Source organism: Poecilia reticulata, chromosome 5 (assembly GCF_904066995.2).
Source record: "Poecilia reticulata chromosome 5, P_reticulata-male-v2, whole genome shotgun sequence".
In the NCBI taxonomy this organism is placed as follows: Eukaryota; Metazoa; Chordata; class Actinopteri; order Cyprinodontiformes; family Poeciliidae; genus Poecilia; species Poecilia reticulata.
This window is the reverse complement of record NC_088834.1, coordinates 27,889,489-27,913,028: the sequence shown is the minus strand read 5'-3', so window position 1 is coordinate 27,913,028 and position 23,540 is coordinate 27,889,489. Positions and strand designations below refer to the sequence as shown.

At 41.9% G+C, this 23,540-nt stretch overlaps 2 protein-coding genes across 2 annotated transcripts; one reads left to right on the top strand and one right to left on the bottom strand.

Annotated features, from left to right (window-relative positions):
- The first annotated feature begins 224 nt into the window (after positions 1–224).
- On the top strand, positions 225–4,391 carry traip (TRAF-interacting protein). The gene is made up of 15 exons (XM_008410486.3): positions 225–750; positions 850–907; positions 1,013–1,099; positions 1,260–1,299; positions 1,393–1,520; positions 1,610–1,704; positions 1,844–1,957; positions 2,600–2,687; positions 2,773–2,862; positions 2,945–3,033; positions 3,119–3,274; positions 3,355–3,400; positions 3,486–3,584; positions 3,662–3,712; positions 4,230–4,391. The coding sequence occupies exons 1-15, from the start codon at positions 653–655 to the stop codon at positions 4,335–4,337; spliced, it is 1,347 nt and encodes a 448-aa protein (XP_008408708.1). The 5' UTR covers positions 225–652; the 3' UTR covers positions 4,338–4,391.
- A 73-nt stretch (positions 4,392–4,464) lies between these two features.
- On the bottom strand, positions 4,465–22,263 carry grm6b (glutamate receptor, metabotropic 6b). The gene is made up of 10 exons (XM_008410487.3): positions 20,818–22,263; positions 16,326–16,542; positions 13,891–14,026; positions 13,638–13,792; positions 13,204–13,344; positions 12,902–13,102; positions 12,066–12,205; positions 10,848–11,471; positions 10,462–10,773; positions 4,465–7,605 (listed from the first exon to the last, which is right to left on the bottom strand). Exons 1-10 carry the CDS (start codon positions 21,517–21,519, stop codon positions 7,366–7,368), a joined length of 2,868 nt encoding a protein of 955 aa, XP_008408709.2. The 5' UTR covers positions 21,520–22,263; the 3' UTR covers positions 4,465–7,365.
- Between the last annotated feature and the right edge of the window lie 1,277 nt (positions 22,264–23,540).

Here is a 23,540-nt window from a genome sequence, read left to right as displayed (position 1 = left end):
AAATAGATTTACCTTAAAATGAAGTATTACGTTTTGAATTTTTCTTTCTTTTCTTTTTTATCTTTTTTTTTTACCATTTACCATTTGGCGTTTTAAAAAGTGATGTATATAATTGTAAATAACCCCAGGTTAAGCTGCTACAATAATATAATAGTATCGCAAAAAAATCCCATAAAATCTACAAATGGTGAAACTGACTGCGACAAAACTGACGCACAAAAGGCACCGTGAACGCACCATGTGGGGGCGGGGCTTACGTTTGAACGTCTAGCGGGGAAACAGACTCAGATGGAGGAAGTGTTGTGTGACTGTTAGCTAGCTGTGGTTTGAGTTACAATGTGGCGCTAACTAGGTTCATATAAAGCTTCACGGATATGTTTAGGAATGCTTGAGGTTGTTACGAAGGACTGTGCTGCAACTTAGCGTCTCTATTTAGTAATTATGAACACCGGTAATGTAGCTGTTAGCTAGGTTGCTATTGTAGCTATCACTGTGTCTCATGAGACAACATTCATTTTAAAATATGTCCTGTTAAACACGGTGATAGTTGGTGAGATAGTAACACAGTAAAGTCGTGAATGAACCGTATGTTGTTTCTCTTATATAACACGAACAGATCGAGCCGTTTTTTCTTTTCCGGCTTTTACAAAAAATGCCCATTCGAGCGTATTGTACTATTTGCGCTGATTACTTCGATGAGGTGAGAGACGTGGCTGCCATTTATTGTGGACACACTTTTCACTACGAATGGTAAGACGGTTTAAACTGGCCAAATCCGTCAGCATTCTCCAAAAATTTCAGCACATTTTCTTGTGCGTGTGTAAAATATATTTTCCCAATTTCTTCCAGTCTTCTTCAGTGGTTTCAGACCGCTCCTACCAAAACCTGTCCTCAGTGCAGGAAACAGGTACTGTAAGGACACATCCGCTCACATTAACAAAGAAAACAGCCTGATCTGAACTATGTACTCATGCATATGGATGCATAACTTTCTTCTTTTCATCTTCTGTAGGTCAGCACCAGACACATCATCAACAAACTGTTCTTTGACATTGGAGGAGGGGGCGAAGAAGGCTCTCCAGACCCAGAGAGCCTGCAGGTAAACAAACAGTCCAAGAGAGATTTTTAAAAATGAATTTAAAAAATGTAAAAATTTTGATAAATTTAATCCGTCAGATCAAGGTAAAATTGACAGATTCTGCTCTCTAGCATGTGTTTTTACATTTCACTCTAGTGTGTTCTCTACATGTCTCTCACAGAATGAGGTTGATCGAATGAAGGCACTGCTGAGCTCTAAAGGTGCTCCACACACGCACTTAATTTCCCCTTTAATTTGAAGGGTGCCATGGCCAGCTGATCAACTATCTAATCGTTTTTTGTTTGTTTTTTCAGATCGAGACTGGCGGGAGAAACTGAAGGCGATGGACGGCTTGAAGGACACGGTGAACAAGCAGAGGAGAGACCTGGACGCCATGCGGAAAGAGGTCATGGATAAGGAGATGGTCTGCGTCGCTCTGAAGGTACGGCTTTTTGTTTCGAGGCCGACGCGATGAATCCTCGCCGTGAGACCGTAACTGGTCGCCCTGGTAACATTTGGACGCGTCAACAGAAGCAGATGGTTTATCTGGAGACGCAGCAGAACGAAATTCAGGCGGCGAAGGAGGAGGTCCGCAGACTGAGGGGCAAAATGAAAACCTTTGAAAGGTAACACTGAGGAAATTAAATGTTCACTTTAGCGAAGTGGGTTTTTTATTTATTTTTGTCACAGGAAGCAGAACGGAATCGTTTTGACTTTATTTACTGACTTGTTGTGAACTGATGATCCAGCTGTTGTCTGCCCTAGCCTGGACGTGCTGCTGCAGGGTCAGCGAAGCGAAGTGGAGTCCATGATCACAGATATGGGTGTGAGCCAGGCAGCAGTGGAGCAGCTCTCCATTTACTGCATCTCTCTGAAGAAGTAAGAACCTGCTGGTCAGGCTGGATCCTTTGCTTCGCTTGATGGATTTTTGTTGTTGTTGTTGTGGGGGTTACGGTCTCTTCATCCATGTCACACATCCTGTTAACGTAACAGAATCTGCTTACGAACGGTAAATAATTATTTCTAGCTGTCGGATTCGTCAACATCCAGATACATTCACCAGTGTACACACTGGAAGCACACCGGTTGGAGTTTTTTGGCCGATCACCAATTTTTAAAAAGCCTGAGCTGCTGATTTTTGCTAAAACCGATTTTAAAATTTTTTAAAAAATTTATCTTAAAAGTCACTAAATGTAGTGACAAAATCGCTAAGTTTATCACCAATAAACAGGCATATATTTTTGTAATTTTTGAGTGATTTGGCGGTCACATCTGCAGTAAGCCGCCTCATATCTGTGAGTGAATAAGTTGTTCTGCGGTGAGTTGTCTGGAGAGATTAGAGTGACTCTTGATCCATGGAGTTCAAACACAGTAATCAGCAGTACTTGTAACAAAACACTAGATATCTGGACGGGCAGTATGTAAATTTTATTTCGACAGAAAAAACCCCTCATCAGAATGAATCATTTTTCTTAATTCTGTTTCCTCAAAACATTTTCATCTACATTTCTCTATTCACAGAGAGTATGATAACCTCAAAGGAAGCCTCAAGTCTTCAAACGACATGTGCGAGAAGCTGAAGAGAGAAGTTCTCTCCTCAAACAGCAAGGTAGCGTCACGTCTGGAGCTTTTAAGTCAAACGCCCCAAAAAACAATTTCCTGATTGTCAACCGTTTTGTTTGTTTTGTTTTTAGCTGCAGAAGGCTTCCCTGGAGGCGCTTCAGCTCAAAGAGGAGTTGAAGTCCCTGCAGAAAGACCTGGCCGGCGCTGACAAGGAGATCTCCGTAAGAGCATATCAAACTCACACGCCTACACTTGCGCTATCTGAGGGGCTTGTGCCGATTCCCGCTTGCGTTCTGTCCCCAGAGCCTCAAGAAGAAAGTGGAGTTTCTCCAGAAGACTCTGAGCACGCCGACGCGCGCCAACGAAGCTCTCAGCAGACTCGTCTTCGAAAGGTTCGTTCCCTCAGAGCCTCCTCTGGCATCGAAGCGGTTTCCCGGGAAACTCCGTCGGTCATTCACCCGGGGCTTTTCTCCGCAGCCCGGCGCCTCTGGAGCTGAAACCCCCCCGCCTCCACCAGCCGGTGCACGGAGACGACATCGACCTCAACATGACCTATGACATCGCCACGCCTGACGACGCGTCAAAGAGACCGGCCCAGGTTCCCTCGAAGAAGATGCGGCTGGAGCGACCGGGGTAAGCTCTTTGCGTCGATGTGTTCGGATGACAAGTCAGTCGATTTAAGGCTCAGACGGAAAAACTTGTTTCGTTTCTAGAACGTCTTCGTCAAAACACGGCGAGAAACTTTCCTCTCTGAGCAAGGTAAGGCCTGAAGCAGGCTCTCTGCAAGACATGTTTCACTGTCACCCGTTGAGCGTAACGCAGTGATTTTTTGCCGTCGGCTCAGAATGAAGATTCAACGTTTGATCCTTTTTTGAGGAACTCCCTTCTCTTCAGAAAGAAGACTTTTGGAAGCATGTTGGACCCTCAGAAGAAGGCTGGAGTCGTATGTACAACAGAATCAACGTACAAATCTCTGCTTCTCAAAGTATCATCTGTCTTATTTCGTTTTTTCTTTATTAGCTCCAAACTGGCTACGATGGATTAGGAGGACGGACTAAATTCATCCAACCTGTATCCTTTTTTCTGTTGTTTTCATTTCTGTGGGAGAGAAAAGTTCAAAATGGTCCTCATAAATGTTACAGATTTTGGCTGTTTATTCATTTATTGAAAGAGGAGTTAATTTTTTAGGTGGAAACAAAACAAAATAAACTTTTTATCAAAAGTTCGGTCTCATTCCATACCGTCACAACATAATGACATTTTCAACAAATATTTAACAAAATTTTTTTATTAAAAGTTACACACTGCAGCTTTAAAGTAGATGGTTTATTAGCGGTTTTAGGGATTATTTTCTAGTTGTGACCAAGTTTCAGTTGCTACTGCCAATGTTAGTGTTTCTCTGCATCTTGCTAAAGAACATTTAACTAAATGTTAGTGGTTGTGTGTGCAAATATGAGAAAATCCAGCATATATTCAAATGTTCTCAATTCTAGCTCTTAAAAAGCAATCAAGGTATTTGCTGTATATTTACCAAGTCGTGTTTTTTGACCAGCATCTCATCGTTCCTTAGCCAAGTTCTTTCATCCAGTCTCCTTTATCCAAGATCCGGCCTCTGCTGAAAGCCAAAAGGAAAAAAGTGACTCGGCCTCCCTCTAAGATTCCAACATGTCTGACTCTGGACAGCTTCCTGGAATGAAGTCGGGACATTTTGGGGAGAAACAAATAATTGATGCTGCTGTGGCCCAGGACGGGGGGGTGGGAGGGTACGGGTCAGGCAGCAGAACTTTGTAATTACTTTATTTAAAAAAACAGGAAAATGCACCTCAGAAAACAACAAATGCTGCCTTTATTTTTTAACATCAACATGTCTGTATATAGTCTTTTTTTTTTGTTGTGTTGAGAAGAATTTGTTTGTACTCAGTCTGTCCTGAAGCGCTTCTGACTAGACGCATTATTGTCCGAGTTTTTTATTTTCCCATTTTCAGCTGATTTTCACGGCATTATGTCAAAGATTTACATTTAGATGAATTATGCTGTTTGTGTCAACCAGCTCAAAAATAAACTTTTTTTTATTTTGGCTTGGGTCTGTTTCTTTTCCTAATATTTGCACTGAGCAGTGCTCTCCAGCAGAGGGCAGTACAAATTATTGTATTTATTTCTTTAACATTATGTGTCTGTTGCTTTTTTGTAGTATTAAGTTTTACTTAAATTTGAAATTTCATAGCTGTAAACCATAATAATCCAACTTAAATAATTTATTTTCTAATTGAACAACCTGCAAACATTTTGTGATATAAACGTGAATTAAGTGAAGGTTGCTCAGTTCTGAAAGGATTCAATTAGTTGAAGTGATGTAATATTACACCCGAGTAAACCATGTTTCAGGTCAAGGTTCAAAAACCAGCAGGGTTTGCTAACTGGTGTGCTAACGCTGCTGTTAGCAGTACAAGCTAATACTATTTTATTTCTGTCACTAAACATCAAAAGAAAGGCAATGATTTTCAATTTTGAGGATAAGATTAGGTAAAAAAAAAATCCAACTCTGAACTAAAACATGTTTGAATTCTGTTAACTTTTTGCACTTCAAACTTAAAAATGTTAATTTCTTAAAAAAATAAAAAGGACCGCAAACCTACAGCCCATCCTTCAAACAAAGAAGCACCACTAATGGGTAAAAATGGTTTCTTTTACAAGAAAGTGAAAAAGTTCAAGTCGTGCTCCTTAACTATTTACTTTGTCTGTTGTAAAAAAAAAAAAAAATCCTGAGATGAATGAAACTTACAAAGGAAACTAAAAAAGGTCTATTAGGCGAACATGAGCTCGTATTGATTCAGTGTCATTTTAATCATTCCCAACATTTCCTCGAACGTATTTTCATGGTGATGAAGGCCGATCGGCTGCGCTCTGGCAGCTTCCCAGGCGGGAGTCGTACAGCTGCCACGCAGCCTGACCTTTTCACAGAATGCTTCATATTTTCACAAACAATATGGGGAAATACCAAACATTGTCTTCCAGAATGCTGATGTAAGAGTGCCAGGTAGAGAACAAACATCCTGCTCAAAATCACCCACGTCCTGTTTGTGCCCCTAAATGAAGTTTCCACCTAAAAACAAATTAGGTTGTCTCGTTATTACATTAGTTAAAAAAAAAAAGAGAAATATTGCGTGACATAAGCGACTGGCTATTGAGACCAGCAGCGATACAGACATAGTGATATGTTTTAAATCTCTCTCTCTCCAGTGTGATAAGAGACGGTCATCCCTCATGAACAACGTGTGAAACATTCATAATAAACACATAAAACACAGAAACCATGCAGTGCTTTAGGAGCCGATCGGTCCCAACGGCTTCTGCTAACGATGTAAATCTTCCTGTAGGACAAAGGAAAAGGCTTTTCTTTCTCCTAAGAAGTATTTCCGAAGGAGCGTTTAAACCCCAACACGCCTCCGTTAAGCTGAGGTATAAGGACAGTCCTGCTGAGACGTTTATGTCCACCAATCGTTAAGGGCTTTTAGACACACATTTAAACCGTTCTTTAATCCAAACAGCATATATGTATTTTTTTAAATAGAAATTGGTTGTGAATTCTTTGTTCTCCACAAAGGGTGAAAATGATAAATATAGGCTCATATATGTAGAAATCGTTTTGAAACAGATTTTGTACTTGAGGCACAATTTGCAGTTGGATGTTTGATCATTGACGTAGGAGGACTAGATCAAGATCCTTGAACTTCACAGCTAGTCGCCTGAAACTTGGTCACCTGTGGATGTTCCAACAGGACACTGATCCCAAACGCAGTACAACTAGAGCTGCACCGACTCAAGTTTTCCAGTCGATCACCTATCTTTTAAAAAGCCTGACCTGTCGATTCCAATTTTGGCCAATATGGATTTTTTTTTTTTGTCTGAAAAGTTGATAAATAAAGCAACAAAATCACGTCGTTGGAGACGTGTGGATGTGACCTGGTAGAAGATCTGTCAGTTAAACCAGCAGAGAAAAAGGATACACCTTTGCAGAGTTAGATAAGATCAGTTTCTCTTGCAAGTATCGTCCTATCTGCAAAATTTATCGGTGGACTCCTAATTACAACTGGTTTTTGGAATGCATGAAGCAGGCCGACATTAGGTTGTGGAATGAATGCGATTTAAATGAGTTGATCATTCCTAAGAAGAAGAAGAAGAAGAGTGGTGAAATATCCATGCAGAATTCTGCTGATGGCCTCAAAAAGCGTGTGGTTTCTCTGCAGTGTGCTGAAGGACATTTACTCAAATATGGAAGGATGTTTACGTACGTATCTGAGCTTCTGCGTCTCATTTTGTCCCTTTGTGGATTAGAAAATCAACAACAGAGAATCCAAACTTGTGCACCAATTTCATATTTTTGAAATGCAATTCATCTATTGCATAAATAATGTGCAACAATAAAAGCCTGAAAATGAGTATAACATCCATAACCATGATGAGTGTGTGCGAATTTTAGACGAGAGCTGTAGATGGATAAAGGAGCATAAAAAATCTGTTGTTTTTCCATTTGATTCAAGATGGCTCAGTATTGTTACAGTCCCTAATTGTGTGAGTTTCTCCTTTGTTTCCATGTTTCCCTCCAGGTTGAATAAAGTTTTATAAACCTCCACATTTGCTGGTAGTTTGGTTCCACAACTGAAGGACAGAAACAGACGGTCAGATGTTTCCACCTCTAAATGTCCCCCCCGCCCCCCGCCGTGTCACTGAGACCTGTCCGGCTCCATCTTGGACTCTCCGTTCTGCTTGTCGTTGACCTTCTGGGACAGGCGCGTGGACACGGTGGCCGCCTGGACCACGGCTTTGAAGCTGCGCTTCCTCTTCTGGACGTTCTGCTCCGGGTGGAAGATGATGACGTAGACCTTGGGGATGTAGAGCATGCCCAGGGACACGGTGGCGCTCAGGCTCATGGAGACGGTCAGGGTGGTGGTCTGGATGAACATCTAGAGACAGAGAAACGCACTGAAGGTGAGAAACAAAAGCAGTAGAGTTGGGAACAATGCAAGGTTCAGGAGAACAGGCTGTCTTATTTATTTATTTTATTTTCATTTTAAACCACAGCGGCTAGTGTTCCCTGATGAATGGTTTATGTCTCTGTAGATGTAGTCTGGAGAAGATGTCCCATTTCTGGGTTTCCACAACATTTCCTCTTCGCCGTTTACTTTACCTCTGCAAAAAATATGGCAAAAATAATCAAAAAGTACGACAGAGCACTGCGGCCATACTAAGATAAAACGAGAATAAAGTTGTACTATGAGAATAAAGTCTAAATGACACAAGAATAACGTTGCAATAGGAGAAAAGTCAATATTTTGAGAAAAAAGTCGTAATATTATGACTATTTTCATAATACTATTCTCATAATGTTGGCTTTATTCTCAGAATTTCATTCTTTTTAGTTTTATTTTTTTAGTGTGGGTCCGTCGCAAAAAGTACCAATAACATGTGAAATTATATATTTTTTTATCTGTCAAGGCAAAAAAAAAAAAAAAAAACATGAAGTCCATGTGCCATGAATAAGATATACGTCTGCTGCCATAAATAAATCACCAACCATCATTCCGCCGCTTTTGAGTTGAGGTTATACTGCTGTTCTCTGCCGTCTTTCACATGTTTCCCTTTTTTATATTATTATTTATTTCTTCTCGGAGGAATCTTATTTCTTGGAGAAGCTTTCAGTGATTTTGTAGTACAGTGGAGAGTGTGTGCGTGCGAGCGTGTGTGTGCGTGTGGGCGTGCGTGCGTGCGTGCTTGCGCGCGCGCGCGCGCGTGTGTGTGTGTGTGCGTGTGTGTGTGTGTGTGTGTGCGTGTGTGTGTGTGTGTGTGTGTGTGTGTGTGTGTGTTTGGCCCTGGGGCGAACAGAGAGACGTGCTCAGAAACAGATAACTTTGCCGCCGCCATGTTTCGAGCTAACAGGTAGACCAGACCAGCTCCTCTCCGCGCGCTGCTCTCTGCACGTGTCGGCTTGATAACATATGTCCCTTCCACGACGCGGACAGAAGACGCGGCCTATATTTAGCCGTTTTTCCCAAAGTGATGATTAATTGAACGAGAGGGTTAAATTGGTCTCCGAGCGGTCCGGATCATCCCATCGGCCCGTCTGTCCTCCTTTCTTCTTCCCGTCCTGTCTTCATTCACTTCAATTCCAGTTTGAAGAGGTGAAAAGACTTTAAAAGCACCCCAAGGCTTTAATTGTTTCAGCTTGACTGAGTCATAATGTGGCTCTCGATTAGTCAAAGCCTATCCGTATTTTTTTCTCCGATATTCCTCCATCAGTCCCGTATTTTGTTGCGGCAGAAAATAACCCCGAAGCTAATTTAAACCCTAAGTACAGTGGTGGCAGGATGTTCTGCGAGGGCAGCGGAAAGCAAATACGATTTGACAGGCAGCAAACCGAGATTTCACTTTGAGGATTTGAGGGTTTCTTTTCTTTCACTTTCCAACTGTGAGTGTGCTTTCCTTTGTGTGTGGCAATATTTTCAGCCACTGCACCAATTTAATGCCTTCATAGGGATAAAGGAGAGAGAGTTGTCTTCAAAAAGAGTCAACAGAGCATCTATTGTCTTTTTTTAGACCTACAGCACTTTGCAAATGTGTTCACAACTCTTAGTCTCCATCCATCTTCTGCTCAGGTTCAGCTACCCTGCCCCCATGCCCACAGCATACTGCTGACACCATGTTTCACGGTGGTGTGTGATGGTGACATGTTAGATTTCCACCACATATTGTTTTGCACATAGCCCAGAAAGTTAAGTTAGGGTCTCCTCTGGTCAGAGAATCTTCTTCTGCATCAGGGGTGCCCAAAGTCGGTCCTCGAGGGCCGGCATCCTGCACGTTTTAGTTCTCTCCCAGGTGGTATTAACAACCTTTTCAGTATGTCAATGTTCTCCTTGGCCTTCTAATGAGCCATCATTTGATGCAAGTGCGTTAAACCAGGGAGAGAACTAAACCATGCAGGATGCCGGACCTCGAGGGCCGACTTTGGGCACCCCTGTTCTACATGCTCGCTCTATGTTCTCGCTGCGTGTTGCGTTGAGCGCCCCCATGTGTTGAGCCCTTAATGCTGAGTTAGTTACGCTTTTAAAAGTTTGCGTTGAGCGCACTCGAGCAGAACAAGCGGTCTGGCGTTTATATTAGACGTGTACGTTCGTGCGGTATTCTCTGAAAATGGCCCTCATGAAGGGTTCATTGAAATGCCAGTGCAGGTGTACCTGCATTAAAAGAACATAACCTGAATTGTTCAGTATGAGTGACAGGTGGCGGGCAAGCTGCAAAGATTCAGAGGTTCAGGGACTCCACTACTTGATAGACCTCAGTCAGCCTAGGTCTTTAGTGTTTTTTTTTGTTGCTTTTTTTTTTTACATATCTGCAGTTAAAAAGCAGCAGTGGAGCATTCCTACTGTATCCGTTGACAAGATGTGAGGTACTGAACCTTGCATCACCCTTGTGTTCATTGACACTTAGATTAGTGAATAGTAAGAACGTGCACAAAGGGTACAGTCCGAAAAGTCTGAATACATAATAGTGAAAGTACATTCCACTGTATGAAGTACTCTAAGTGCTCAATAAGACTAGATGTGATGTTTACTTCTCATCCTGACCTAGTTTCAAATGACCCAATCATTTGTTTTAATATCTTATTTCTACCACTTTAATTACAGCAAAAATGGACAATATGACGCTTTTAAATCAAAGAAACTTCAAAATTAAAAAAATTTCCCCATTAAAAAAATATGTCAGCTAAGCAATCCCTGCTGTCCTAGATGTTGGGCAGCAGAAAACAGAGTTTGTACTTGTACCTTCTCTGTAGACTGTGCTGTTCCAAAAAAGATGGGAACGAAGGCCAGCCAGATGATGCAGGTGGTGTACATGGTGAAGCCGATGGGCTTTGCCTCATTGAAGGTCTCCGGTACTCCTCTGCTCTTGATGGCGTACACCGTGCAGGTGATCATGAGCACAATGCTGTAGCTCAGACAGAGTATGAGGGACAGATCGGACATGTCGCACTTCAGGATCCCACGTGCAAACTCCGGATTCGGAGGCTTTAGCTCGTCATAGTCAATGGTAGTGTGAGGGGGAACCACGCCAAACCAAACGAACACCCCCAGTAACTACAGAGAGAGACAGAAGCATTAGACTGCTGCTGAACTGATGATGTATGTCACGAAAACATTTACCGGTTTACCTGAACCAAAATGAGGATGAAGGTGATAATCAGCTGAGAAGTGGGGCTGATGAACTTGGGAGGCGTGACTGATTTCTTGCCCTGTTCAAAGATCCGGTAGATCCGATTGGTCTTGGTGAGCATGGCGGCGTAGCTGATGCACATCCCGAGACCCAGCAGCAGCCTGCGTATGGTGCACACACCCGCACTGGGCTCCGCAATCATGAAGAAGGTGATGAGGTAGATCAGAAAGATGCCCGTCAGCAAGACGTAGCTCAGCTCTCTGCCAGATGCGCGAACAATGGGCGTGTCGTTGAATCGGACAAAGGTGGCGATGACTCCGGTCGTGGCTAGGATTCCCAGTATGGCCAGGAAGACGGGGATGATGGCCCAGGGAGAGCTCCACTCCAGCTTGATTATGGGCGTGGGCCGACAGCCTGTGCGGTTCTTCAGGGGCCGCATGTCAAAAGGGCACATGTCACAGGTGAACTCGTCCAGCAGGAACTGGTAGCCGTCACAGAGCTCACAGTGCCAGCAGCAGGGAACGCCCTTCACCATCTTCTTCCTCTCACCGGGCTCACAGGGGAAGCTGCACACGGACTCCGGGATCTTGCGGTCGCCTCCTGACCACTGCATCTCCTCCAGCTACGGTAGATGTTCAAACACACAGTCGTGTAACTAGTCTTGATTTCTGTCATCACGTAGATAACACTAATAGAAAATATTTTTTGCTAAATTTGACTGAGCTGAAAAAACAAAACCTCACAATTTGGAATTTTCTACTTAGATGTCTGACTTTATTCGCGCCAGCTGATTTCTCCCACTGGAAAATGTTGGAAAGGTTGAAATTTCTTAATCCAAATCTTACATGAGGAACTTCAGTCCATCGTGGACTGAAGTCCCTCTTGTCTAATTGATTTTTCATATAAGCACAGGTGGAACATGGCACTAGCATGAGGCAAATTCACCTGGACATTAGCAAAGTTAGCAATAAAACAATATATATTGCAAATAGGTGTTATTTTGAAGAATTATGTAGGTTTTAGAGAACCAATGATAATTTTCTAACACCTGTGACAAAATAAAAACAGATTTTTTTAAAATTATTATTATTATTATTATATCACTATTATTTTTATTTTCTCTACTGACAGATTCTCTTTGTCAAAACCAGATACTTCTTTTGCTGGTAATTTCCCATTAGTTGGTATAAAAGGTCTGAGTGGTGCAGATATTTACGTTAAGTCGCAGGTGGTTTGTCCACTGGCCGATGACCCTGTAGCCGGGATTGCTGACATTGGACATTTGGTACTGGAAGATATCGTAGCGACCGGGAGCGTCTCCGTTCTCATTGAACATCACCGCCGTACCTGCGCTGCCTGTTGTTTGGAGGAAGACTTTTAAGAAGTTGAACCCACATAAGACGTGTGACAGAGAAACCGAGGATACCGAGAGAGAGAGAAAATGCCCACACACTGTTGAATACAGTATTGCTTACTTTAGTCTCGCGCAGTCATTTGAAAGCTAAGTGCAGGACGCTTTTTAGTGGCTCAAAGCGTACAGTCTTTCAGCACACTCTGCTCTCTTGCCCTAACATGATTGAATGCTCCTCTCGGGTCCCTGCAGGCGCTCTCAATCAGAAAGTCTTCTATACAAGACAAGGTCGCCCAGGAAGGAGGAAAGCAGTAAATAGGATGCTTTCATAGAACACTTTTTTTTTTCATTTTTCCAAACTGTGACTCCTTTTCAATAAAAGACGAGGGAGGGATGAAAAGCGGGAGTGTTGTGCGCACAAAAGACCGAGGAGGTAGCCTCGAGGGGAGGGGACGCTCTTTGAAAGCAACGTGTTGTGTTCTGCAGTTTGGAGCATAAGCAGAAAGCATCTCAAAGCTTTCACATTAAAGCTGGCCTTCCCTTCTGCCACTCTCCCCTTTAAATCAGCTTCTTTTTTTCTTTCTTTTTTTGTCAAAACGGCCTTTGATAGGTCTAAATCTTAATTTCTTTCCAGTTTGTCCTCTTTTCTAAACTTGACACAGGAAAAGGTGGAAAAATCAGGCCGGCGGCTGAGGACTCACCGTTAAAGTTTACAGAGCGAATGTACTGGAGGAGCATCCGGCCCTCCACGGGGTCCATCTTCTCGCAGACGCCCATGGAGCCGGGACAGAGGTCCATGTGCATGCTGTGCAGCGCGTGGGCCATGGCGTACACGGCGTCGATGACAAACTGCACCTTGCCCTCCTGTTCATACTGAGAGTCCCGGCTGATCCTTTCTTCACCTAGCGGGAAACATCATGTCACACACACAGAGAGCCGAGGTTAAGTTTCAGACGTGTACGGTCGCCGTCTTTGCTACCTGCTCAAACCGTGGCCTCCTTACCTGTGCATTTCCTTCTGTCGGGGTCGTATTTTATGCCGGGTCGAGTCAGTTTGCACTTGAAGTCGTCCTCCCAAAATTCAGCAAACCAGATGTTTCTTCTGTTGTTTTCCAGCGACCTCGAGGTGAAGTACTGGTCAAAGCCTGGATTGAGAAGCATTTCATATTGAGTTCAAGTTCATGGGGGGTTTATACATCAGTGAAACACACAGCTGGAGTGAAAATCAGAAGGGGGAAAAACAGTCATGTTTTTATACAATCAAGTTTGAATGTGATTCTGGTTTCCTCAATTTAAATAGGACGGCAATATCAGATCGGACTTATCAATCATTTATGATCTATTTTATTGCATTATTAGTCGACTCATCGATCAATGTCATATGTAATATCCCGTTGGATGTGCATCCAGCCGTCCCAGATGTATAAATCTCGCGTACCATCAATAGAGGCTCTTTTTGGCAGGATGGTGACCGCTCCCTCTGCCACCTCTTCCTGATCTTCGATTGGGGAGCTTTTGGCCCCCCAGCTGTCAGACCCGACAAACAGGAAGTGGCCTGTCAGGTTGGCTTTTTTCGCAGCCTGCAACACCCGTCTGAAACACACAAACACATAAAAATTAATGGATTATTCTGTTGTAGGTTTCGTCATGTCTCGTATCATAACTGCGGCAGCCAGCGGAGCTTGACTCACTTGATGTCGTCCTCGTTAGCAAAGATGATGACTCCGCGAGCGTTAGACGTCTCCATCAGTCTCTTGATGATTTTCTCGAACTCGCCTCGTCTGGGCTCTCTGGGGATCTTTATGGACTGAGCGATGCAGAGACCCCCTACAAAACAGGCAGTACAGACGATGTTGGGTCTGTACATCCAACTCAGTTCAAAAACTCCGCCTTTAGGAAGTATCCACAACATGGCTCCTCTATTAACTTTTAACAACAATTTTACCAGTGTTTTACCGAAAAGTAGCTCTTCAGCTTGCACAGTTCCAGTAGATGTTTGCTAATTGCTGATGACTAGTCTGAAGGAGCTGAGTAGGGGAGGAGCTGCTCTGTGAGGCCGAAGCTCAGAAGCTTGGAAACTACAGCTCAGAGGAGGAGCTGCGTCTCAAGGGCAAAGGTAGGTCCACCCACGCATTATGCACAGCTGAGCGATTGCCGTCGGAGATTAAAGGATTTCTCAAACATGCATGAAAGAATCACAGCAACTCTCCAGGTATGATGAGGGAATATCATCATAACATCATGTAAAACTCAAAAAGGTTCATTTTACACAGTACTACTCCTTTAAATGTTCATGTCATTAAACAAATTTTAATATCAAACGACGAGTAAAAACAAAATCCAGCTATTAAATGACGATTTAATTTATTAGGGGGAAAAAAGCTACCAGAACCAATGCATTTTATTTCATTCCCATTGGTTTTTGAGCATAAATTATCTGTTCAATGTCAACAAAAACATCTTGTTCCACATGCTTGTTGTGTCCTCTACTAACTGTAAGCAGGACTATTTCATAGGCGGTAAGAGAAAACCTATCAAGAAGTCTTCAAGAAGTTTTCTTCTTGCCACACTTCCGTGAAACACCAACTTTGTGAAATGCACAACCAAGTTGTCTAGAAAAATCAATACATACAAACAGTTTTGCAGGGCTACATGTATGCTGTCAAATATTGATAGGAGGTGTACGTGGTTTAGTTGCTGCCATGGTTTATCTCAAAAGTCAGGCATGATAAGCAGTGTAGTCATGAAAGATTCAAGAATGTAGGGTCACGCAAGGGGCTCTGAGACTTCTGCTAGCATGCTCTTTAGCAAGTACACTGTTAAAGAGCCTAATTTGGCACGCTAGCTTTTTGTGTAGCAGCACTAAGTACCATCAAGTGTGGCTGCAGGGAATTTACACGACTCCTTCTGTTTTTTCAGTGTGAAAACACAGCTGTTAGCTCTGGACTTGGTGCTAACGTCTGACTCGTTACGATTCCCCAACAAGAAATCAGGACCGTCTGCTCAGTTTGCACTGGTAAAGATGTGTAAACAGACATAAAAAATGAATCTTTTATCCCAGTTACGTTAACCGTCAATGAGAAAATCTAACTTTTGAGAAATAACTGCCTTTATTTAAATCGTCAGCGGCACAATCGTTGCTGTTTTTGTGACTTGGTCAAATGTTTTGGGTCTTTATGAATGCCGATCCGTTTCCTGCTTTCTGACCACCAGATTTTTTTTTTTATTTAACATAATATTTTGAAATTACATAAAGTTCCTAATGCCACACCAAGAAACTTTGGAGAAGGAAAAAAATAAGTTCTTGAGATTTGTTGACCCTGAAATGCCATTCTTTCCTATAGTTTTATGTATATCTATTTCCCAGGTGAACAGAAAGTGATTGGTTATTAGCTAAAATGTTTTAGAAACACTAATTGACTTTAAAAAGTTAATTTGTTTAAAAACTGTGTTTGTTACACTTATTTTAAAATAATTTTGAGCTGTACCCAAAAAGTGGGTATCTAACGTGACATATGAGGTGCTACGTCAGGTGTGGCACCAAAATGATGGTGGAAAAATTATGTCTAGTCAGCATTTTATGAAGTTACTAGTAACAGCTGTTGCTTGTGCAAATTACATAATCAATAACTGATTAGGTGCCGTTCCACTCCCACATCTTACCCCCATGTCGCTCACCATTGAGTCACCATAGAAAGACGATAAGGCCCCAATAATGAGTTTGCATACACTTCAAAAAGTTACACCGGCTGTACCAAAAATTATACCATTAAAAACAATGATTCCTCAATTTAGTTATGAATTTTCAGGATAATATTCCTGCAATAGAAAACATGAATTCATTTTAAGCCCTTGTACACATCTTTACCAGCAGTTTGTTTGTCAAAATTGCTATAAACATCAAAGTGGTAGCGTGCCCTCTGTGGTCACTGATGTATGACTTTAAATGGTATTTAACCCATACATTTACTTATATGACAATGAGCTGCAATTGTTCATCATTGAGTATTAAAGGATTGCCCTTTTGTGTTCCAGTCGTTTAATAAGCGAGAGCAGCGCAGCTCGATGAGTAATCCCCCTCATTTGCAGAAACAAATTCACAGTCTCACGGACAGCGAAACTCGACCTGCTTCTCTGGATATCTGCACGAAGGCGTCCACGCCACTCTCCCCGTAGTTGCCTTCGGAGGCCAGCGTGGAGACGTAGTTCCATCCCATGGCCTTGACAATGTCCAGCATGGCCTGGGCCTGGTAGGAGTCCGGGGGCACCACGCGGGAGAAGAACTCGTAGCGGCTGTTGTCGCTCAGCTCCGGGGCAGTGGAGGCGTAGCTGATCTGGGGGATCTGGGACACACACACACGTGGGACGGGGTCAGCTGTGAGCAGAGGGGACGGGTCGAGTGGAAAATGCGAGCGGCGCTGATTATTAGGCCGATGCGTGAATAAAAAATAAAAAAAAGGTAAAAAAGAAATGACAAGAGGACGCAGTGAGCCGTGTCAGAGGATGATGCACCACTTACTCACAGAAACACAAAGTCTAAATGAAGGCTTTCTATATTTATCCTGCCTGGATGTTGAGCATAAAAAAAAAGAAACATTTGGTCTAGATTTAACTCTTAGTGGCTGACATAGAAATTCAGATGCAACAAGCTAAAAGCATTTGTTTCTGGGTAAAAAAAAAAATGGATATGGAGATTAATTTACTAGTGTGCTACTTCTTTTAATGACGGCAAGTGCATGTTGGCAGCCTTAACCCTGAACCTGCTAATGCCATCCAGGGCTTCAGCGTGGCTTAACGCTGAGGCCCTCTGCAGGGAGCAGGGAGCGAGAGGAGGGGGGGAAAGGTAGACACAAGGGCTGGGGAAGGGAGAAGGAGAGAGGGGCGAGAACCATTTCACAGATTATCTGGAAGGATTATAGGGGTTTTAAGCAAATTATGTTAAGCACAGAGGGAGAGACGGCGATCAAGAGACTGGAAAAAGGTTAGCATTTCTCAGCTGTAAGCCATACAATAAATGTTGCTTGATGCAGCTCAGTGTAGCAGCTGTTTTGAAGCCTCCCAAACTCCTAATTTCCTGCTTGATATTTCAAGCAACACTGTTTTTTTTTGTTTTTTTTTGGGGGGGGGGGGTTTGGTTCGCCCCTCAACCCTCCAGAAATGAAACATCTTTTATGAAACAAAGAGTCTACACCAGGATCACAGAGCAGATCCAAATGTTTGCATACAAACTGCTAATGAGTGAGACAAAGCATAATCCCCAGCAAATTAATCCTACAGAGGCATCCGCTCTAATTCTGGTGGTACAATCAATGAGCCACATCGGTGACACAGCGATCCCCTTCGTGAGGGAACATCTCGTTGAAACCATCAAAGACGTGGTTCAGAGCAGGAGCGGCGGCTGAGAGAAGGTGCGCAAATTTATGAGTCGGGAGGGAAAAATCTGCGTTTCCCGAGGCGGGTGTGTAAAAGACACAATGACAGATTATGTTTTTGTAATTAACTTCCATTAGAGTTGTTCTTTCTTATATAAATAAACAGGGAAATGGGTTAATTATTGCGAATTGAACTATGATCTCTTTTCATCCTTTCACTGTCTGACTCGTTTTTGAAGCCTTTATATTTGGCCCAAATTTTAACACACGAATGTGTTTTGATAAAAGTCGGTGTATGTTGGGGTCACTGTGTCCTGCCGCGTGGTCAACGCGGCAGGACACAGATCTGTGGGTTTTGAAAACATATTGTGTTTCTCTAAAGATGTTTGGTGTCATCTACGGAGATCATTTCCTGCCACAGATTGGCTGTGCCCCCTACATGGCTGGTGGCAAACTGAAAACAGAGCTCTTTGTTTTTTGTTTTGTTTTTTTTTTTCTTGCCCATCTTCCATAAAAAAGGTCGGATTCGCAGAGTGCAGGGACTAAAAGTTGTGCCGTTGATAGATTCTTAAGTCTGACCTTTATGTTTCTGCAGCTGATCCAGTTGGACCTCTTGGCTGCTTCTCTGGTTTCTGCTCATCATGCCTATAGCTTTTAAGTTTGCAGCTATTTCATAGTAGCACATGTTTGGAACAAAAATTGAAACTAGTGTTGAGTGGACATTTGTCAAGGCAGGAAGCCTTGTTTGCATCAGTCATAGCATAAAAATGTACAATAACAGTAATAATAATAATAATGTAACTCACCCAGCCCGATTAAGATCAGTTATTCAGACTATATTGTATCTCAGACTAGAAGCCTCTGCAGTCTGTTGCTATCTGGATATCAGGAGCAAATACAGCATTTAGCTAAATGTACCCAACCGAGGTCATAAGTTAGTTTCATCCTGAATCAGCGTCATCCTGCTGCTGTTTTGTTTTGGGTTTTTTCCCCAATCTTTCCATTGAGTTGCTGAGAGGTTTTTATAATCACAGAATCACAGGGTGGGATCTGTGTTAACATTTGTCTCGACTGCAAGCCGCTTCTGTTTGGCTGCTGCCTCAGCACACGCTCTACAACATGCGACCCGACGTTCAGGCACGTACGAAACACCTGGTTTGGTTTTTCAGCTCAGCTTGTCGGATAACTGAATGACAGAATGAGTTAACGGCATACAGGGACGGCGAGCTAAAAATGTGTCACCGTTTAAATTTTAGTCACATTTTGTCATGCTGCGGTCACAAACTTCAGTGTATTTTATGACTATTTGATTAGAAAGATCACAAAGCAGTGTGTGGATTATAAGCTGAAGTAAAAACAGCAAAAATTCACAAAATTCAGGACAAATTAAGACTGAAAAACAAAGTGGTGTTCAGATTTGAGATGTTTGACTAATATTTGCCTTTTCAGGACATTTTCTCACACCAGCTGTAGACTGACGCTCTCCTTCAAAAAACATCTGGATTCATACCGAGATTACATTCAATTCATTATGTGGCTTCTGAAGCCAATTACTTACACTGGATTTTATTTAGGGGTATTCTATTAAATGGGACTGAATAGATAAAAATTTACTGATCTTCATCAGGGAAAATGTGTTCAAAATTATCTCATTTTCATTTTGTGCTACAGTTCTGCACCATAACAGAGGATCCAGCAATGAGTGAAAGAGGAAGGGCAGCTTCAGTACTGAGGGAGACAGGCGCCAGAAGAGCTAATCACAGGTGAGTGGATGCAGCTGAGGAAGGGAGCAGGCAGGAGGCACATGAGGACATGAAAAACAGCTGGGAGGTGAATCAGGTGAATCAAAGCAGAGGGGGGGGGAAATACTGAAGCTGACATAAACATGAAACGGAAAGAAACATGAAACTAATTAAACTAGCTTAAAGCAGAAATGATGAGGATGAATAAGCTAATATGAAGAAAGAAACCAAAAATATTGAGAGATGGGCAAACACACAATCAGAACAGGAACATGAATGAAAACCAAAAGTTCAAACACAAACAGATCAAAACAAGATTGTGGTTATTGCACAACAAAACACCTCATTATCAAAATTCAGTATGCTAATTTCAGACACCAAAAGAAAAATAAACAATATTATATACATATTATGTTAACTCGTTTTTAAGGCCAGAAGAAGTCAGTCAGCATCTGATATATATTTTTTCAAATGAATACCAACTAAGTCCTGTTGGAACAAACACAGATGCTTTCAGTCAAGTGGTGGGCTTTAAGACAAAAAACAACAAAAACAAATATGGTCTTAAACTGGTTGAGACAGTAAAGGAACCAAAATCAAAAGATAGAGACGACTGACGATAAGTAACGTTAGAAAAGATCTGGTCATTTTGAGAGAAGTTATTAGTCAACCAAGTAAATCTGAAATTAAACTGAAAACTTGGAAACAATTCTACAATTGTTGCATTAGAGTGTTTATAAAGTGGAAAACGTTTTCAATTATTTATTTATTTTTTTGCTTTGCTAACCTTCAGAAATATCAACTAAAGCTTCCATTTCATATCTGTCACAATATTTGGGACCATCTAAAAGTATCTACAGCTCAAGCCTGACGCACAGGACTTTCATAACCAGGACTGGGTTATGAGAAATAAATATGTTTTTTCAACTGAATTAGGACTATTTTGTACCACTGAATGCTAAAATTATCAATTTTTCTCAAACAGGTTTTTGTTCTATAGCTTATAGCTCAAAATCTGATCTTCTGACAAAATCGATGACATTTTTGTGACATTATCAGTTCATTTCTGTTAATATTTCTTATCCAAAAATAGGTTTTAGGAGAACAGAGTGTATTAATTAAATGTTATAAACTTGCATTTCTGTAAATTAAATAATAATCACTGATAAGGAGAAGTACATGTGAATTGTACATTACGTCTCCGTCTCTTTTCTGTCCTCTCTTCCTGCTCGTCCCTCATTGATCAGATTCTCAGAAAATCAATCCAGTTGTGAGAACAAGTCATACATTTTGATTCTCATGTTGCTCCTTAGATTAGATATTTGTCCTGATTGATCAAAACCAATGTGACTTTTGGATTGGGAACATCAAAATAACCCTAAATCAGTTGAAAAATCCCAGACATTTTTTAGCAGTTTATCGCTTCCATCTTTGTCGGTCAGAAGGTGGACATTCAGGCCACTCAGCTATTTCCCTTCATGAGCAAAAAGAAGTAAGGCCTCACCGCAAACAGTCTGAGCACGTTGGCCACCATGATGGACACGGAGCTGCCCGACGCCCCAATCACTCCCACCACCCTCTCCGGTTTGGGGATGATGGGGGGCTCTCCGTTGGAGCAGCGGACCCCCGAGTTGTCCTTCTGGATGAGGGCCTGGACGAAGGTGAGCGACTGCTCCAGGGCATAGGTGTCCCTGGAGCAGGTGTCAAGGATCCGGGCCCCCAGGGTGATGTTAGGCAGCAGGTCGGGGTCGCTGTTGATCTGGTCCAAGGCATACATCATGGCCTCCAGCCGATGGATCCCCTTCTCCCTTTTGATCTCGCCGCAGGGCACACCGGCAGGCCCCCGGGAGTGGACCGGGAAGAGCCCGCCCAGGGTGATGTCACCCTCGATTTTGAGGCTGGACTGGGGCTGGGGCTGGGTGCCCAGTGAGAGGGGGCTGAAGCCCACCAGCAGGAGCCACAGCACACGAAGCCATGGACGAGACGCAAACAGCGAGGCGGAACGGCAGAGGAGATGGTATGGACCGGCCTCTGGCATCATGATGATGTCCAGCAGAGGTACTGGCAGCACCGGGCCACTCCGTCTACCTGTGGGGCAGAAAGCAGGAGCAGTCAGGGCGATGAATATTTCATTTCTCCCTGTTTTACAATATTCTTCTGTTTTCTGCTGTAAAAACAGAAAACATGATGTCATCCAGAAAAACATGTATGATATTCTGCTGTATGACGTTTTAATGTTTTCGGAAGAAGTCGTCGTTGAAAGTGAGAATTTTTTTCTGAGGACAGAGGGTTCAGGTTTTGTCCTGTTACAGGAAACATACGCAGTGATCAGATCATGACCGTAATAATCAGTTTTTTGTTTTTTTTTAATAAAACGTAAGCCGAACGATTTGTCGAAGCAGAGATGTAAACAGTCCGCCTCATTTATACCAACCTCGCAGCTAAAGATGGTGACTAAAGCGTCGCTCTGATTTTTGCAGCCAGGACACAAACATTAGTCAGCACAGAGAGAAAAAAGGACGGATTCAGAAAGAAATATGCAGCATTAATAAAGATTTCTCCTGGTGAGTAGAGCAAACGTCAACATTTCAGAAAAACATAAACATAAAGAGAGATGCTAAAAAAACAACAAAAAAAACTGAGAAACCTCTAAAAGTCGAGGAGTGATCCAGAGTTTAGAGTTGAAATTCTGGATCACAACTTGATTTCACTCTTCTTCCACCAGGAAGAGAGAAATCAAAAGACGGTTGCTATGGACACCCAGGTGTGTGAAAGCAAGGAGAATTTCAGTCTTTGATCAATACATAAATCACAAGAAAACTTCAATACAGGGGAACAAGTTTTGAAAATATCGAAACAGTTTTGACATATTTCAGCTACAAAAACCAAACATTGTCACTGCTGAATTTAGGTCACGTGTCAAACTCGAGGCCCGTGGGCCAAATCTGGCCCACTGCAGGGCCAGATGTGGCCCTCTAGAAACTAGATTAAACACTAAGTGAGATTAAATATTATATTACAAATCAAATCAATGCAGTTTTTATCTGCTTACTTCCAATTTATATCAATCAGTCCCTCCAGTTTCTTGAGAATTATCATGGAAATTCACACAAAATCAACAAATTAGCCATTTATTTCTAATACATAACTGGGAGTTTATTGCAGATTTTTCTAAACATTTTCAGAAATTTTCTTACTTGTACTAAACAGCTGCCTCAGCCTTAATTGATGTCAGATTATAGCCCCAGATCTATACAGTGAGTAATAAAAAAATTTAACATTTACCATAATAAATAAGCGCTAATATCTACAAATATTTCTAAATTACTATCACAAACATTTTGATTTTAATTGCAAAAAAACACAAAAAGAATCACAAAATCCTGGAGGAACTGAAAAGATGTTCAGTAATACTTAATTTTAAGAATTCATTGATATTTTAAGAGTTTGTGAACAGGTTTTATGATTTATCAATACATTCTGCCACACCCGGCCTCTTAAGAGTCTTCCTGATCTGGATTTGGCGCAAAACAAAAATTAGTTTGACACCCCTGGTCTTGTGGTTGTATTCTTTTAGGAACTAGCATTTGTTTGTTAAATTCTTCTGTTTTTGCTTAATTTCACAACAACAACAACAAAAAAAAAACAGAAAGAAGGCCAAAACAAGTGCATAAAAAGTAAAGTAAAAAAAAAAAAAAAGGAGAGGATGAGGAGTTTTGTAAACAACCTGCAGGATGACACGGAGTGAACGCTGGAAGCTTTTATCATGAAGGGCTTAGAGCCGATGATGGAAAACATTATAAATTTTGCAAAACCAGAAAACATCACGAAAACTGACGGGGCACTCCATGCCTCGAAACACCAACCAGGTTGATTATATCTGCATGAGAAGAGCAGGAGAGACAGAAACACCCACAGCTGTCTGTGGACAGTTTTACTTGATATTTTTCACTCCAAGGACGTTTGAAGTCATTATATCTGTCCAGATTTAATTCTAACAAAGCTGCTGTTTTTTTACATTTTTGGCATGATTCATTTTACATATTTAAATTCTGCTTTTGATTGCTATTGTAAGTAATGCCTAGAGTCACATATATGATGTTTATAATTTGAATTTAATAGATTGAAATCAATTTGAAATACAGGGATGATATAGAAAGTAAGACAAATCACTTTTATCACAATACACCTTTACAAACAACTTGTATGAAGAAGTAAAGTCATTGC